We start from the raw sequence: 16,944 nt of genomic DNA on the forward strand, positions 1-16,944 counted from the left end.
CTCAGACGCAGACCGCCGCTATGGAGGTGGCCGAGGAGGCGGCGGGTTGCTCCCTGCGGCCCTTCTCCTGCGAGCAGGGGCTGCTGTCCCGGCCCGACGGCTCCGCCACTTTCGTGCAGGGTGCGTGGGGGTCCCGGGGCTGTGGAGCGGGCGTGTGGGACCCTCCCCGCGGCCTCTTCCCGGCCCTGCCCGTCCCATGGTCCTCCTCCCTCGGCCTACACCGGGGCCGGTTCCTTCCGCTGGGCCTTCCTCGTCCCTTTCCCGGTGTCCCCGTATCCCCAGCCCTGGAGGAACGCTGTCCCCTCTGCCAGGTGACACCTCGGTGCTGGCCGGGCTGTACGGCCCCGCGGAGGTGAAGGGCAGCAGGGAGAGCCCCGACGGTGCCACGGTGGAAGTGCTGCTGCGGCCCAAAGTCGGGCTGCCCGGTGGGTGCTGGCACTGCGCCTCTGTGTGCCATTGTGTCCCTTCACATCCTATTGCGTCACCCCATCCCTCACTGCAACCTCGTATTTTCACATCCCATCGTATTCCTGTCCGTCTTTGTGTCCCACCGCGTCCTGTTATATTCAACTGTGTGCCCCCCACGTCTCCCCATTTCCCCCCATGCTCTGTTGCACCCCATTGTGTCTCCCAGTGTCCCTTTATGTCCCACCGTGCCTCATCGTTTCCCACCACATCCCCAACCCACACCCACCCCCCACCACCTTCCATCACATCCCATTGCATCCAACCACATCCCCACCACGTCCTCACGTCCCCCCGTGTCCCTCTGTCCCCCCGTGTCCCTCTGTCCTCCCGCAGGCGTGGCGGAGCGCAGCCGGGAGCAGCTCCTGCGGCGGACGTTTGAGGCTGTGCTGCTGGGATCCCTGCACCCCCGTACCTCCATCACGGTGGTGCTGCAGGTGCTGAGCGACGCCGGCTCCGTATCCTTGGGCTGATGGGTGGGGGGCGCTATGGGGCGGTAGTTTGGGGGCTTTTTGGGATGAAGGTTTTTGGAGCTCTGTGGGGTGAAGGTCTGGGGGGAAGCCAGGCTGCTGTCGGTGTATTTTGGGGTCCCCCCCTCCACCTTGACGCCCCCCAGCTCCTCGCCTGCTGCCTGAACGCTGCCTGCATGGGGCTGTTGGACGCGGGGCTGCCGCTCTCCTCCCTCTTCTGCGGGGTAACCTGTGCCCTTGACCCCCATGGGGACATCATCCTCGACCCCACCGCCCGGCAGGAGCAGGTGAGACCCCCGACCCCCACCAAAGCCCCCCTGCGCCTCCCAGACCTCCCCGAACCCCCCATTCCCCAAGAAAAACCTTCTGACTTCCCCAAAGCTCCCCAAACCTCCTCCCAACGTCCCACCCCCCCAACTCCTCTGACTCCCCCAAATCATTCTGACCACCTTCAAAATCCCATGACCCCCCCCAAACTCCCCTGACCCTCCACCAACCCCCCCCCCCCCAAATCCTTCTGCCTCCCACAACCACTCTTAACCTCACAAACCTCATAAGCGCCCCCAAAAAAACTTGTGACCACCCCCACAAATAGCCCCCCAAACCCTCGGAAACCCCCCAGACCTTCAGACCCCCCCCAAACCCATCTGACTGCTCCAAACCCACTTTAACACTCCTCAAATCCCCCAAGACCCCCTGATCCCCCCCAAAAAAAACCCACAAACCCTTCTGACCCCCCCAAAACTCACTGTCCCCCCTCCTCCCCCCCCCAGGAAGCCCACGCTGTCCTCACCTTCGCCATTGACAGCGCCCAGAGGAAGGTGCTGGCGACCACCACCCGGGGCAGCTGTTCTGCAGAGGAGGTGAGTTTGGGGGGGGGGTAAGGGGGAAAACAACACGATTTTGGGGTGAATGTGGGACAGAACGGTTCATTCGCCCCCTTCCCACCCCGTGACCCCCCCCTCCCTCCCCCCCATTGCAGATGCAGCGCTGCCTCGTGGCTGCCCAGCGTGCGGCCGACACCATTTTCCAGTTCTACCGCGACTGCGTCCAGAGGAAATACTCCAAATCGTGACACTGTGCCCCCCCGGGACGGCCGGGCTGTCCCGCTGTGCCCCCCCATGCTGTGCCCCCCACCCCGGGGTCAGCCGGTCTGTCCCCGTGTCCCCCACGTTTCCTCATTGTCACCCCAATAAAGTGTCCCACAGCCCTCCTGCTGCCCGTCCCCATTTATCCGCTGTCCCGCGGTTCTCTCCACCCCCGGGGGGTGACATTGGTGTCCTCAACTCTCCCTCCCCCCAAAACGGTGGCATCGGGGGGGGGGAGGCGCGGGAAGGGGGAGGTGGGGGGGGGTGTCACCCCAACATGGCGCTCGAGGCCCCAACATGGCGGCACCCACGGTGGTCCGTGGGAGGTGACGTCAGTACTTGGCCTCCCGAGGCGGGACTTCCTGCTCCGCGACCAATAAGCGGGCGCGGCGGTGTTGCCGCGGCAACGAGAGCCGGAAGTGGGCTGTGAGGCAGCCGGGGGACGGGGGAGCGGTGTGCGGAGCGCCCGGGGTGAGGATGGGGGGGGCACACAGAGGGGGTCGGGGGGAAAATGGGGGCGCGGAGGGGGGGTGTGAAATGGGAGGCGGGAGGGAGGGAGACAATGGGGGTAGAATGGGGGGTAGTGGGAATAGTGGGGGTCGGGGGGGGGCTGTGGGGGCTGTGGGTGACAATGGCGGTGTGGGGGGTCGGGGGAGGCAGTGGGTGCGGAGGGGGGAGGGGGGGTTATGGGGTGTGGTGGGAAGTTATGGGGAGCAGTGGGTGCAGTGGGGGGGTTATGGGGTGCAGTAGGGGGCAATGGGTGCAGTAGAGGGGAGTGGGGTGCAGTGGGGGGTTATGGGGGAGCAATGGGGTGCATTGGGGGCAGTGGGGGGATAATGGGGGGCAGTAGGTGCAGTGGGGGGGGAGTGAGGGGGCAATGGGTACAGCGGGGGAAATGGGGTGTGCTGGGGTGAGCTGTGGGGGCAGTGGGGTGGCAATGGGAGTAATGGGGGGGGGTGATGTCCCTTTGGGGGGGGTCCCATTGTCCCTTTGTGTGCCCCTCCCCCCCCCCCCCCCCCCCAGGCCATGGCAGAGGTGCACCTCATTGGGCAGCTGTTGGGCGCCAGCGGCTTCTCCCAGCGCCGCCTCTTCTGCAAGTGGGGGCTGCACGCCGGTGAGTGGGGGGGGGGGGGGCGGGGCTGACCCACACCGTGACCCACACTGATGTGTGCCCCCCCCTCCAGGAGGCGCCTGGAAGCTGCTGGGGGGGCTGTGTGAGGGGCAGACGCAGGTGGACGACCCCCAGGCGGACGACATGGCGCATTGGTGCCACCCCCTGGACGTCCACTTCGCCACCAAAGGGCTGCAGGGTGCGTCCCCAGCATGGCCCCACAGCGGCCCCACATCCCCACGCTGTCCCCACATCCCTGCAGTGTCCCCATATTCCCATCTCTGCTCTCTGTCCCCATATCCCTATTTCCCCACGCCATCCCCACGTCCCTCCCTGTCCCCGTATTCTTTCTCTGCCCCCACATCCCCCTTTTGTCCCGGTATTCCCACCACCCCTCTCTGTCCCCGTCTCCCTCCTCTGTCCCCACCTCCCCCCTTTGCCCCCCTATCCCCCCACGGTCCCCATGTCCCATTTCCATCCCCATATTCCTCCTCTGTCCCCATATTCTCACAACGTCTCCAATGTTCCCATTTTCCCCTTCTGTCTCCCTATCCGCCCCCCCTCTTTTTTGTCCCCATATTACTTCTCTATCGTCGCATTGTCCTTTCTTTCACCCTATTCTCATCTGTTCACGCTGTCCCCATGTCCCCCCCGTCCCCATACCCCCACAATGTCCCCATCTCCCCACGCCATCCCCTCTCTGTCCCTACATTCCCACCTCCCCACCCCACCCCCGTGCAGTCCTCACCTCCCCATTTGTCCCCCCGTACCCCCTCTGTCCCCATATCCCCACAGCGTCCCCAACATTCCCATCTCCACCCCCCCCCCATATTCCCACCTCCCCACACTGTCCCCGCATCCCCTCTCCATCCCCACGCTGTCCCATCCCTCCCTCTGTCCCCGTATCCCCACCGCCCCCACATTCCCCTCCCTGTCCCTCTGTGCCCCCCCCCATCTCAGACCCCGCTCCCCCCCCAGGCTGGCCCAGACTGCACCTCCAGGTGTGGCACCAGGACTCTTTGGGCCGCACGGAGCTGCTGGGTTACGGTTTCTGCCACGTCCCGTCGTCCCCCGGCTGCCACGCGCTGTCCTGCGTCACCTGGCGCCCGCGGGGGTCCGGCGTCACCCAGCGCCTCCGTCACCGCCTTTTGGGGGGGGGTCCCCAACTCAGAGCCCCCGACCTTATCTACGCCGGTGCCGATCGCTTCCGCCTGCGCACCGAAGCGGCCGGCACTGTGCACGTGGAGCTGGGGGTGCTGCTCAGGCACTTCGGGCGCTATGGGGTGCAGTGCTAAAAGGGGGGGGGGCTGAGGGGGGCGTGGGGACACGGTGGGGACGGGGGGGAGACGTGGGGGGGGTGTGGGGGGATGGGGGGGGGTATGGGGACACAGCGGGGATGTGGGGGGATATGGGGGGATGTGGGGATCCTGTGGGGACATGGGGGGGATGTGGGGACACATGGAGACACGGCAGGCATATGGGGGGGATATGGGGAGGATAAAAGGGGGGCATGAGGGCACAGCGGGGACACAGGGGGATATGGGGGGGTATTGGGGGGATGTGAGGACGTGGGGGGGACAGGGGGACACGTGGGGACACAGCAGGGACATGAGGGGTGGGGGATATGGGGGGGATGTGAGGACACAACAGGGACGTGGGGGGTATGGGGGGATATGAGGTCACAGTGGGGACATGGGGACACAGCAGGGACATGGGGGGATGGTTGGAATGTGGGGGGGCTATGGGGGGGCACGGGGACATCAGGGACATGATGGGGTATGAGGGTGATATAGGGACACAGTGGGGACATGAGGGAGAGATAGGGGGGATGTGGGGGGGATGTATGGGGGTCATAGGGATGTGATGGGGCGGAGGGGGCCATGTCCCCCCCCCCAGAGGACAGGCCATGCGGTGGCACAGCTGGATGCCGGGCACCCATAGGGCTCAGACCCACCCATTGTGTGGGGCCGGGGCTCTGCGCTGTGCCCTTCGTCGCCATCGCCGCCATGAGGACCCACGGGGGGACAGCACGGAGTGCCACCCCCAGGAGGACACCGGGAGCCGTGGGGACCCCGTGAGTCACCCCACAGCTCCTGGGGGGGGGGCGCACAATGCGGGGGGCCGGGGCTGTGTGTCACCCCCCCAACCCCCCCAGTGGAGTCACCCCCACAAAGAGGACAGTGGTCACCCCACGAGTGGCCCCCTGGGGGGGATGTGACCCCAGGGGACAATGACACTATGCCCCCCTCCCCTCCCCCCCCCAACATTGTCGCTGTGCCATGGGGGTGTCCCCCCCCCCAAAAAAACAACCCATATTTGAGTCCTTCTGATGATGTCCCCCACTTTCGGTCACCTCTGGGGAGGGGGACACGTGGGACCCCCCCAGGGGACAGGATAGCACGGGGGGGGGGGGGGGGACATATGGGACCCCCCCTAAATTGCCATTAGTGTCTGGGACCGCCCCCTCCCTGAATGTCACCACTGGGACGTGGGGGGGGGGGGGGGTGTATTTTTTGGGGGGGGGCATTGATTGTGGGTGGGGGTCCCACACAAAGGGAGTTTGTTTTGGGGGGGTCCACACTGGATGAGTTCTTTTGGGGAGGAGTCCTTACTGGGGGACGTTTATTTGGGGGGGGGGGGGGGTCCCACACTGGGAGGCATTTCTTTTGGGGGGGCTCTCTATTGGAGGGCATTTTTGGGGTGGGGGGGTCTCATAGTGGGGGGCGGTCGCACGTTGGAGATGCTTTATTTGGGGGAGGGGAGGTCCCGTATTGGAGAACGTTTTTTTTGGGGGGGGGGGGGGGTCCATTCTTGGGAGGGTCCACGGGGGGGTCGTCCCACATTGGTGGGCATTTTGGGGGGTGGTCTCACATTGGGGACGCTTTCTTGAGGGGGGGGGGGGAAGGTCCCATACTGAGGAGTATATTTTTTGGGGGGGGGGGGGTCCACAACCCCATGAGAGGGTCCCAAACCGGGGGGGGGGGGGGGGGGGGGGGGTGGCGGCTCCTGGGGGGGTTCCGCGCCCCGTGACTCAGTTTCCCCCCCCCTCCCCCCCAGGGCTCCTCCCGCCGCCCCCGGTCGGGCCCCGCGGAGCGGAAGGGGGGGCGGCCCGGGTCCCCCCCCCGCGGCGTTTCCTGGGTGGGGCCGCCCCGATGCCTTAAACTGAGAGTCCGAGAGCGGAACCGGGGGGGGGAACGGAGCGGCACCGGCGGCGGAGCGGCACCGGGGGGGCAGCAGCCGGTATGGGGGGGGGGGGTCCCTTTAAGTTGGGGGGAGGGGGGGGATGGTCCATTGGGTGAGGGGTTAATTACGGGGCGGGGGGGGGGGTTAATTAGGGGGAGGTTTCAGGGGGGAGGGGTTAATGAGGCGACGGGTCCGGTTGGGTCTGGGAGGGGTGGAGAGAATTGGGGGTCTCAGGGGTGGGGGGGGGGGCGTGGTGCACTGGGGGGGTTCCGGGGGCGGCAGTGTTGGTTGTGGGGGGGTCCTGGTGGATTTGGGGAGTGGGTTTTTTTGGGGGGTGGTCCCGGTGCAGCTGGGGGTCCTGGAGAGTTATGGGGGGGGGGGGGGCGGTTATGGGGTCCCCTTGGGTGTGTGGGGGGGTCTCGGTGTAATTGAGGGGGGGTATCTGTGAGACTGGGGGTCCCAGGCTGTTAGTTGGGGGTCCTGGGGGGGTTGGGGGGGTCCCGGTGCGTTTTGGGGTCCCGTTGTATTGCTTAGGGGCGGCCCATTGCATTTGAGGGGGGGTCCCGGTGCCTCTTTGGGATGGGGGTCCCATTGCATTTGGAAGGGGGGGTCCCAGGGCCAGTGGGTGGGGGTCTTGGGGTTGGGGGGGTCCCGGTGTGTTTGGGTGGGGGTCTCAGTGTCCTTGGGGGGGGGGGAGCGGTGCCTTTTGGAGTCAGGGGGTCCCTTTTAGGGTGGGGGTCCCGGTGCCTTTTTGGGTCCTGGTGCTTTTAGGGGGGGGGCCTCAGTGCTTTTTGGGGCGGTGGGGGGTCCTAGTGCCCTTGGTTGGGGGGTCCCTGTGCTTCTTGTGTGGGGGTCTCGCCACCTTTGGGTGCGGGGGGGGGGGTGGTGGGGGTGTCCCATACCATTTAGAGAAGACCCCCCCGCCCCCCATCACACTTAATGGGGAACCCCGTTGGATTGAAGGGGGAATCCCTCTGCGTTAAAGGGGGAATCCCGCAGCCGCGCCTACGGGGGATCCCGGCCCCTTTGCGGGGGGGGAGGGGTCCCGGTGCCCCATCGGAGTTATTTGGGGGGGGGGGGTCCCTCCGCCCCCCCCCATGGATCCGTCGCCGCTGCTGGCGCTGCTGCTGCTGCTGCTGGGGGCCGCCCGCGCGCTCTCCACGTGCCAACGGCTGGACCTGGAGGCGGCCAAAAAGAAACGCATCGAGGCGGTGCGGGGTCAAATCCTCAGCAAACTGCGTCTGACCGCGCCCCCCCCCGCCTCCGAGACCCCCCCCCGCCCCCTGCCCGACGACGTCCGGGCTCTGTACAACAGCACCCAGGAGCTGCTGAAGCAGCGCGCCCGACTGCGGCCCCCCCCCGGATGGACCCGATGAGTATTGGGCCAAAGAGCTGCGGCGGATCCCCATGGAGACCACCTGGGACGGTGAGTTGGGCTGGGGGGGGGGGAGGGGGGGGGCGGCCCCGTTGTGACAACGGGGGGTGATGGGGTGACGCCCCCGTGCCCTATAACGGGGGAGGGGGTGGTCCTATGGGGCTGCAGTGGGGTGACGCCCCCGTGCCTTATAGTGGGGGGGTCCCGTGGGGTGACAGCCCTGTGGTCTGTAATGGGGGGGGTCCCATAGGACCGTGCTGGGGTGACACCGCCATGCCATATAATGGGTGGGGGTCCCATGGGACCACAGTGGGGTGACGCCCCCGTGCCCCATCACGGAGCTCCGTGCAGTGCCCCCCCCACGCCCCCCCCCTCCCCCCCCCGTTCCCGCAGCGGGAGGTGCCCATCCCATGGTGGCACTGCGGGGGGGTGAGGGGGGGTTGTGGGGCCGTGGGGGGGGGGGGGTGGAGGCTGCGGTTCGCTGAGTAATCGCTGCTCTGAGGGCGCTTTGTTGGGCGGTGGGGGGTGGTGAAGGGGGGGGGCAAAACGGGGGGTGGGGCCACCCAGAGATCAGGAGCAGGGGGGGTCTGGGGGGGGCAGGGCGGAGGTGGTTTACTCTGTAGTGAGAGAATGAATGGAGTGGGGGGGGGGGAGGTCACCCCACTGTGTGAGTGAATGGGGTGGGAGGGGGGGGCCATCACTGCTCCATAGAGAGTGAATGAACGGAGTGAGGGGAGTCGGGGGGGGGGCACTGTGCAGTGAATGAATGAATGAATGGGGGGGGGGACCACGGCTCCACTTTGGAGTGAGTGAATGGGGTGGGGGGAGACCATCACTGCTCCATAGTGAAGGAATGGGGGGAGTGGAGGGGGGGGAGACCATCACTGCTCCATAGTGAAGGAATGGAGGGGGGGGAGACCATCACTGCTCCATAGGGAGTGAATGGGGGGAGTGGAGGAGGGGGGGAGACCATTATTGCTCCACAGGGAGTGAATGGAGGGGGGGGAGACCATCACTGCTCCATAGGGAGTGAATGGGGGGAGTGGAGGGGGGGGAGACCATCACTGCTCCATAGGGACTGAACGCAGTGAGTGGAGTGGGGGGAGACCACTGTGAAGTGGATGAATGGAGGGAATGGGGGGGGGGAACACGGCTTCACTTTGGAGTGAGTCAGTGGAGGTGGGGGGGGAGACCATTACTGCTCCATAGGGAGTGAATGGGGGGGGGGGAGACCATTACTGCTCCACAGGGAGTGAATGGAGGGGGGGGAGACCATCAGTGCTCTATAGGGAGTGAATGGGGGGAGTGGAGGGGGGGGAGACCATCACTGCTCCATAGTGAGTGAATGAACGAAGCGAGCAGAGCGGATGGGGTGAATGGAGTGAATGGGGGGAGGCCACGGCTGCGGCCCACGCTGAGGGCGGTGGTCCCGATGCCCCCCCCGACGCCCCCCCTGCCCCCCCCCCCCCCAGGCCCCATGGAGCATTGGCAGCCGCAGAGCCACAGCATCTTCTTCGTGTTCAACGTGTCCCGCGTGCGCGCAGAGGTGGGCGGCCGAGCGCTGCTGCACCGCGCCGAGCTGAGGATGCTGCGGCAAAAGGCGGCCGCCGACAGCGCCGGCACCGAACAGCGGCTGGAGCTGTACCAGGTGGGGGGGGGGGGGGGGCAGGGGGGGCAAAGGGATGCTACGGGGGTACCGGGTTCGGGGACGGTGGGTTTGGTGACGTAGGAACTATGGGGATATTGGGGACCGCGGAGGTCCGGGCTGGAGGATGCCGTGGGTTGGGGATGCTGTGGGTTGGCGTCATTAGGGTGGCTTCGGGGTCATTGGGGTGGCTTCGGGGTCATTGGGGTGGCTTTGGGGCCGCGGTGTTTTTGTGCCCCCCACGTTGACCCCCCCGTTGGGGCCGGCAGGGTTACGGCAATGCCTCGTGGCGGTACCTGCATGGCCGCTCCGTGCGCGCCACGGCCGACGATGAGTGGCTCTCCTTCGACGTCACCGACGCCGTCCATCAGTGGCTGAGCGGCAGCGGTGAGCACAGCCCCAAAAAGTGCCCCCCAAAGTACCCCCACATCTCCCCTAACGACCCCCCCTCCCCCCTCTCCCCCCCACAGAGCTCCTGGGGGTCTTCAAGCTGAGCGTGCACTGTCCCTGTGAGATGGGCCCCGGCCACGCCGAAGAGATGCGCATCTCCATCGAAGGTACCGCGACCCCAAACCGCCCCCCGGTGCGCTGCGGGGGGGGGGGAACCTCTTGGTGTTGTGTCTCCCAACCCCAAAGTGTGCCACCGACCCCCCCCCCCACCCCCCCAGGCTTCGAGCAGCAGCGCGGGGACATGCAGAGCATTGCCAAGAAGCACCGCCGCGTGCCGTACGTCCTGGCCATGGCGCTGCCGGCCGAGCGCGCCAATGAGCTGCACAGCGCCCGGCGGCGGCGCGACCTCGACACCGACTACTGCTTCGGGTGGGACCCCGCGGGACCCCCGGCACGGGCACGGCTCTGGGGTGGGGGGAGGGGGGGTCCCGGGTTTCCCCAGGAGGGTTGGGGGCAAAACGGGAGCCCGATAGCTCAATGGGTTGGACCCAAAGCACTGCGGGACCCCCAGCCACTGGCATCGCCGGGGTGAGGGGGGTATATGGGGTGGGGGGGGGCCTGGGCCGCCACAATATGGGCGGGGGGGCACAGCAGGACACCCCCGGGGGGAGACGTCTTTTGGATTGGGATCCCTGTTGGGTTTTTGGGGTCATCGTTGGGTTCTTGTGGTTGTCATTGTGTTCTTGGGGTCCCCATTGGGTTCTTGGATTCTCCATTTGGTTTCTGGGATCCCCATGGGGTCCTTGGGGTCCCCATTGGTTTCTTCGGGTCCCCATTGGGCGCTTGGAGTCCCGTAGGGCAAACAGGGGTCCCCAAGATGCTTGGGACCCCCTACACCCCTAGGAACCCCCCAGATCCTTGGAATCCCCATAGGACCCTCAGTGTCCCCTCAGGAAACCCAACATCCCCACTTTGTCCTCCTGGGGGGCTCAGGGGAGGGCTGGGGGTCCCCAAAACACCTCCCCCCCCCCCCCAACCCCGTGCCCCCCAGCCCCGGGACGGATGAGAAGAACTGCTGCGTGCGGCCGCTCTACATCGACTTCCGCAAGGATCTGCAGTGGAAGTGGATCCACGAACCCAAAGGTTATATGGCCAACTTCTGCATGGGGCCGTGCCCGTACATCTGGAGCGCCGACACGCAGTACACCAAGGTGGGGGGCACGGGGGGGGGAGGGGGGTCATGGAAGCATGGGGAGGGGTTGTGGGTATGGGGAGGGGTCCTGGATATCGGGGAGGGTTAGCGGATATAGGGGAAGGGGATATGAATGTATGGGGAGGGGTCCTGGATGTAGGGGGAGGCATCTTTGGGACACAGAGTGGGGACATCGTGGGGCTCTGTAGGGGATGGGGGAGAATCTGGGGGGGGGGGGAGGTGCTGGATATGTGGGGAGGGGTCTTGGGCACCTGGGGGGGTCCTGGGCCTCCCCAATAGGGTTGGGGGCAAAGCAGGACCCCGGTATCAAAATGGGTCGGACCCAAAGCGGGGGGCACACCCAAAAAGGAGCTCTGTGGGACCCCCGCCCACTGGGATCACTGGGGCTGGGGGGCACACGGGGGGGTCCTGGGCCGCCCCAGTATGGGGAGGGAGGGAGGGGGCACAGCAGTACCCCCATATCTCAGTAGGAGGGGCGCAGGGGGGGACCCCCACCCAAAAAGGACTCCCATCCATCGGGATCCCGGGGCTGCCACATTGTGAGGGGGGTATAGGGGAGGGGAGGGGTCTCACACTCACAATGACGGTGCCCCCCCCCTCCCCCCCCCCCAGGTGCTGGCGCTGTACAACCAACACAACCCGGGGGCTTCGGCCGCTCCGTGCTGCGTCCCGCAGACCCTCGACCCCCTCCCCATCATTTACTACGTGGGCCGGAATGTGCGCGTGGAGCAGCTCTCCAATATGGTGGTCCGTGCCTGCAAGTGCAGCTGACCCCCCCTCGGGACCCCCACCACCCCTTCAAAACACCGGACCTCCCCCCTCCCCCCACCAATCCCCCCCCCACAACGAGAGGATTTATTTAAGTTTTAGATGGTTCCCTTTTTGGGGGTTTTTTGGACAGAATTTTGGGTCTGGTTCCTCTTTTTTTTTCTCGTCAGTGATTTGGGGGGGAGGGGTGGAGGAGGGACCCCCCCACAGAAAGGGGACCACACTCACTGGGGACCCCCCTCAAAGAGACCCCGAAGGGACACAGCTGTTGGGACCCCCCCCAAAAAAGGGACCAAAGATTGGGGACCCCCCCCGCCCCAATAGGGACTCCAATGGGGCACAGCTATTGGGGACCCCCCCCAAAGCAATCCAGAATTGGGACCCCCTTCCCCCCCCCGGAGACACCACTGTGGACCCCATTGCTTTCCTCCCCCCCCCCAACACACACAGACTCAGACAGTGGGGGCGGAAGGGATAAAAATATCCTTCCGGGGGGGGGACAACAGGAAACCGCCCCCCCACGGCACGGGGGGGACACGAGGGGGGGATGGGGGGGGGCACATTGGGGTGGGTGTTCCCAATGGCACTCCTGGGTTGGGGGGGGTCAGGATGTGTGGGTGCCCCCCCACAAAGCAAACACTGCGGTTATGGGGTGGTGACGGTCACGAGTGGCACGTGGGGGGGGGGGGGGGGGGCGGGGCAATGGGGGGGCACAAAACCACTCCTCTGCGTGGGGTGGCCCCCCCCCAAAGGGGGGTTTGGGGAGGGGGGAGTGACTCAGGGCCCCCCCACAGCGATGAGCTCAGTGGTGGAGGTGGGAAAAATACTATGGGGGGGGACGGACAGAGGGGGGGTCACCTTTATTGGGGGAGGATGAGGCACATCGCAGCATCCCGCGGTTGTGTGGTTGTGGTGTGTTGGGGGGCGGGGGGGGGGTCCCCATTTCTGGGGGGGGGATCCTCCTGGAGCTGAGAGGGGGGGGGGGGGAACGACAATCCACAGCATCCCATGTGTTGGGGGGAGGGGGGGGGGTGGCTTTTATTGTGGGAAAAGTCCTCCTTTTGGGGGTGGATCCCCACATCAGGGTGGTCCCCACTGTGGGGGGGGGTCCCATTTTGGGGGAGGGGGGGGTCTCCATCTTGGGGGGGGTCCCTACTCCAGCTGGGGGGCAGCGGAGGGCTCCTCCTCATCGAAGTAACGCTCCTCGGCGTCGCGGGATTCGATGTCCAGGTTGTCCATGTCGGGGTTCTCATCCACCTGACTGGGGGGGGGGGGGGGAGGGGGGCGTCACACCGTGCCCCCCCCGTGGCCCCACATCCCCATAACGTCCCCATATGCCCTACGGCCCCCATTACCCCCAACATCCCCATCACATCCCCATGGTGTCCCCATAATCCCCATCATGCCCCCCCATGTCCCCAGAATGTCTCCAATGCCCCCCACAACCCCAACCTGTCCACGATGTCCCCGTAATGTCCCCACTGCCCCCCATTACCCCAATGTCCCCCCTGACCCCACAGCCCCAATGTCCCCAACATCTCCACGATGACCCCAATGTCCCCATATCCCCACTGCCCCCCACCCCCCCAATGTCCCCATATCCCCCCAGTGCCCCATCAGGACCCCAATGTCCCCATATCCCCTCCACGTCCCCCACTGTCCCCCATCACTCCAATGTCCCCATAGCCCCTCCACGTCCCCCCACTGCCCCCCATCACTCCAAGGTCCCCATATCCCCTCCATGCCCCCCACTGCCCCACCAGGACCCCAATGTCCCCATGTCCCCCACTGCCGCCCACCCCCCCAACGTCCCCATCCCCCACTGCCGCCCCCCCCCCAACGTCCCCATATCCCCCCCACGGTGTCCCCACCTGTAGTCGAAGTCGCGGTCCTCCCCGTCCAGGAAGCGTTGGTACATGCGGCTCCTGAACTCCTCCCGCAGCACTTCCAGCTCCCCGGCGTCGGGGATGTGGGGCTCTTCGGCCTCATCCTCATCTTCATCCTCCTCTGGGGGGGTTTTGGGGGGGCGTTCTGTCACCCCCGGCTGTCCACAACGTCCCCAATCCCTTCCATTCCCCAATGCCCCCCGATGCCCCCCCAGTCCCCTCCACGTCCCCAACGCTGTCCTCTATCCCAATCCCCCCTATCCCCAAAGCCCCCACTGCATCCCCAGCGCCCCCAATCTCAATTCCCCCCCCGATGTCCCCCCGTGTCCCCATTGCCCCCAATCCCCTCCACGTCCCCAATGTCCCCACACCCCCAATGCCCCCACTGCCCCCTCCATGTCGCCGTTGCCCCCACACCCCCAACGCCCCCAATCCCTTCCGTGTCCCCAATGTCCCCCGTGTCCCCATTGCCCCCAATCCCCTCCATGCCCCCATCCCCGTTCTCCCCCATGTCCTCCACTGCCCCCACACCCCCAATGTCCCCCCTCCCCCACCCCCCGATGTCCCCAACATCCCCCACGCCCCCAATGTCCCCCAATCCCCTCCATGCCCCCACTGTCCCCTCCATGTCCCCACTGCCCCCACACCCCCAATGCCCCCAATCCCTTCCGTGCCCCCACTGTCCCCAACGCCCTCAATCCCCTCTTCGTCCCCAATGTCCCCCACCCCGCCGTCCCCCCCTCACCTCCGCTGTCCCCCTCCCTCAGCCTCTGTCTCTGCAGCCGCTGCTGCACCGCCGCCTCCTCCACCGACCGCAGCAGCGCCGCAGCCCACGTGGTCCCGGGGGGGGTCCCGGGGTGGGGGGGACACGGGGGGGTCCCGGGGGGGGTCTCGGCGTCGCGGTACTGCCCGATGTAGTGCTCGTACAGCAGCGGCTCCCGCGCCCGCATCTCCTCCTCGCTGAAGTATTCACCTCCTGCAATGGGGGGGCACTGTGCTGGGGGGGCCCAAAAGTTTGGGGGGGAGGGGGTCCTAAAGAGTGGGGGTGGGAAGGATAAAGGGAACGGGGGTATGGGGGGGGGACCCCAATGGGAAATGGAGACCCCAAAACCCAAAGGGAATTCTCCAATGGGGAGGGAGCAAAGGGAAAGGGGAATGGGGGGGGACCCCAAAACCCAAAGTGAAGTGGAGACGAAGTCAAAGAATACAGAGAACTGTGGGGGGGTCACGGAGGGGGGAGGGGGGAGTTTGGGGGATCCCAGAGCCCAACAGAACCCAAAGGGGAATCCCAAAAGCAGCAGAAAACCCGGGGGGATCCCAAAAGGGAAAGGGATGGGGGGGTCCCAGGCGACCTCAGAGACACAGTGCAGTGTCCGTGACACTCAGTGACCGTGGGCGGAAGCCCGGCGCCTCGGGGACCCCATAGAGCCCTTGAAGGCCCCATGAGGGGCTCAAGGACCCCACAGGGATCCCATATGGATCTCAAGAACTCGGTAGGAATCCCATTTGGACCTCAAGGACTCCATAAGGGTCCTATTTGGGCCTCAAGGATCCCATAGGGACCCCATAAAGCCCTCAAGAGCCCCCATCAAGATCTCGTTTGTATCTCAAGGACCCCACAAAGATCCCATAAGGATCTCAAGAACTCCACAGGGATCCCGTTTGGATCTCAATCATCCCTTAAGGGTCCCACAGTCCTCTCAAGAGCCTCCAAGACCCCATAAGGAGCTCAGCGACCCTCAAGAAGGCCCTCACGAGCCCTACGAGGACCTCAAAGACCCCACAGCCCCCCCTCAGCCCCCACCTGCGATGAGCTGCCGCAGGGCCGCGTAGCGCCGGTTCCGCAGTCGGGTTCGGGCTCCGGGCCTTCGGGGCCATCGGCTCAGCCCAGTTTGGGGGTTCTGCTGCCTCCGAGCCCTCACCTGGCGGCAGTAAAAGGCCACCTCGTAGCGGGGGGGGAGGTGGGCGAAGCAGGGCAGGTGCTCGGCCTGCAGGGCCCCGTGGAAGCGCTCGAGGAAGACGAGGGGTTTGCGGAGGAAAAGCGCCCGCAGGTCGCGGCGCCGCTCGGCCGCCGTCAGCTCGGGGTCTCCCTGCTGCTGGCTGCGGACGCGGACGGGGCTGGCGGCCACGGCGGCCAACATGGCTTCCACGGCGGCGGGGAGGGGGTCCTCCTCGGCCTCGGGGTGGTCCCCGTAGGGTGCGGGGTCCGCTCGTGTCGCGGGGCGGACTCCATGGGTCGCGGGGTACCGATCTTCTTCCATAGGGGATGCGGGGTCCCGCTGCGCCGCGCGGTGCTGCTCGGGGGATGCGCTGCACTGCGGTTCTGCTGTGGGGTCTCTGTGTGGGGACGTGGGGTCCCACACCGCCGCTTCGGGGGCCCAATGTGAAGACAGGGGGGCGCAGTTGGACGCTTTGGGGTCGGGTTCTGCCGGGGGGTCCTCAGTGGGAGACGCTTTGGGGTCCCCTTCTTCCACGGGGCGCCCCTCAGGGGGCACTTTGGGGTCCCACTCTGCCGCAGGGGTTTCATTGGAGGAAGGGGGGTTCTCCTTTGTCACCGTGGGGTCCCGGTCTGAGGATACGGGGATCCACTTCGATGCCATGGGGTCCCGGTTTGAAGATATGGGGACCCAATTGGGATCCCCGTTTGAGGATATGGGGACCCACTTCGGTGCCGTGGGGTCCCCATTTGAGGCTATGGGGATCCACTTTGACGCCGTGGGGTTCCCATTTGAGGCTATGGGGATCCACTTTGACGCCGTGGGGCCCTCCGCCTCTTTCGGGTCCTCCTTCATCACTTCCGGGTCCCGGGTCGAGGCCTCGGGGTCCCCTTTGGTCGCTCTGAGGCCCCACGCCGCGGTGCCGCCCCACTTGGGGGTCTCCGCTCCCACTTTGGGGTCACGCCGCGGCCGCCGCCGTTCCTGGGGGTGGAGCACAGCGTCACAGGGACCCACGGGGCGACCCCAGAACCCTCCAGGACCCCAAACGAGGTCCTACGACCCCCGGAACCCAACGTGGGCCCACAGAGACCCGGGGGGGGGTATTGGGGGGCGGTGTAGCGACGCATCGGGGCCCGAAAACGGAACGGAACCGCTGAGAGCGCACAGCGCGCGGGGGGGCACAAAGCGCTGCGGCACCGCGGGGCTCCCGCAGACGCCGGGGGGGGACACACTGAGGGGACCCCCCTCCTCCCCCGCCGTTTCCCCCTCCCGGAGCCCCCAAATGCCCCCCGGCTCGGCGCGCAGCCGCCCGGCCCCGTTTGAACGCGACACCGCCGCGCTGTTCCTCACCCGCTGCCGCCGCCATCTCCGAGTGCGTCACTTCCGGCGCGACTGAGCCCGCCTCCCCCCAAC

The 16,944-nt window shown here is 66.4% G+C and overlaps 4 protein-coding genes across 4 annotated transcripts; 3 read left to right on the forward strand and 1 right to left on the reverse strand.

Annotated features, from left to right (window-relative positions):
* Nucleotides 1-3: 3 nt before the first annotated feature.
* Nucleotides 4-2,145, forward strand: EXOSC5 (exosome component 5). Its single transcript, XM_015272495.4, has 6 exons — nucleotides 4-120; nucleotides 312-425; nucleotides 802-923; nucleotides 1,082-1,222; nucleotides 1,709-1,798; nucleotides 1,918-2,145. Exons 1-6 carry the CDS (start codon nucleotides 21-23, stop codon nucleotides 2,008-2,010), a joined length of 660 nt encoding a protein of 219 aa, XP_015127981.1. The 5' UTR covers nucleotides 4-20; the 3' UTR covers nucleotides 2,011-2,145.
* Nucleotides 2,146-2,433: 288 nt separating this feature from the next.
* On the forward strand, nucleotides 2,434-4,452 carry B9D2 (B9 domain containing 2). Its single transcript, XM_025144520.3, has 4 exons — nucleotides 2,434-2,494; nucleotides 3,047-3,137; nucleotides 3,208-3,333; nucleotides 4,113-4,452. The coding sequence occupies exons 2-4, from the start codon at nucleotides 3,050-3,052 to the stop codon at nucleotides 4,427-4,429; spliced, it is 531 nt and encodes a 176-aa protein (XP_025000288.2). The 5' UTR covers nucleotides 2,434-2,494; nucleotides 3,047-3,049; the 3' UTR covers nucleotides 4,430-4,452.
* A 1,870-nt stretch (nucleotides 4,453-6,322) lies between these two features.
* On the forward strand, nucleotides 6,323-11,841 carry TGFB1 (transforming growth factor beta 1). Its single transcript, NM_001318456.1, is given in 9 exon segments — nucleotides 6,323-6,374; nucleotides 7,303-7,677; nucleotides 7,679-7,743; nucleotides 9,165-9,340; nucleotides 9,607-9,724; nucleotides 9,808-9,894; nucleotides 10,006-10,156; nucleotides 10,779-10,938; nucleotides 11,553-11,841. Coding segments are annotated over 8 exon segments (1,179 nt in total). The 5' UTR covers nucleotides 6,323-6,374; nucleotides 7,303-7,414; the 3' UTR covers nucleotides 11,712-11,841.
* A 708-nt stretch (nucleotides 11,842-12,549) lies between these two features.
* Nucleotides 12,550-16,910, reverse strand: CCDC97 (coiled-coil domain containing 97). Its single transcript, XM_040655094.2, has 5 exons — nucleotides 16,882-16,910; nucleotides 15,399-16,512; nucleotides 14,340-14,570; nucleotides 13,580-13,715; nucleotides 12,550-12,969 (listed from the first exon to the last, which is right to left on the reverse strand). The coding sequence occupies exons 2-5, from the start codon at nucleotides 16,384-16,386 to the stop codon at nucleotides 12,861-12,863; spliced, it is 1,464 nt and encodes a 487-aa protein (XP_040511028.1). The 5' UTR covers nucleotides 16,387-16,512; nucleotides 16,882-16,910; the 3' UTR covers nucleotides 12,550-12,860.
* Nucleotides 16,911-16,944: the final 34 nt, after the last annotated feature.

Source organism: Gallus gallus, chromosome 38, assembly GCF_016699485.2.
Source record: "Gallus gallus isolate bGalGal1 chromosome 38, bGalGal1.mat.broiler.GRCg7b, whole genome shotgun sequence".
NCBI lineage: Eukaryota > Metazoa > Chordata > Aves > Galliformes > Phasianidae > Gallus > Gallus gallus.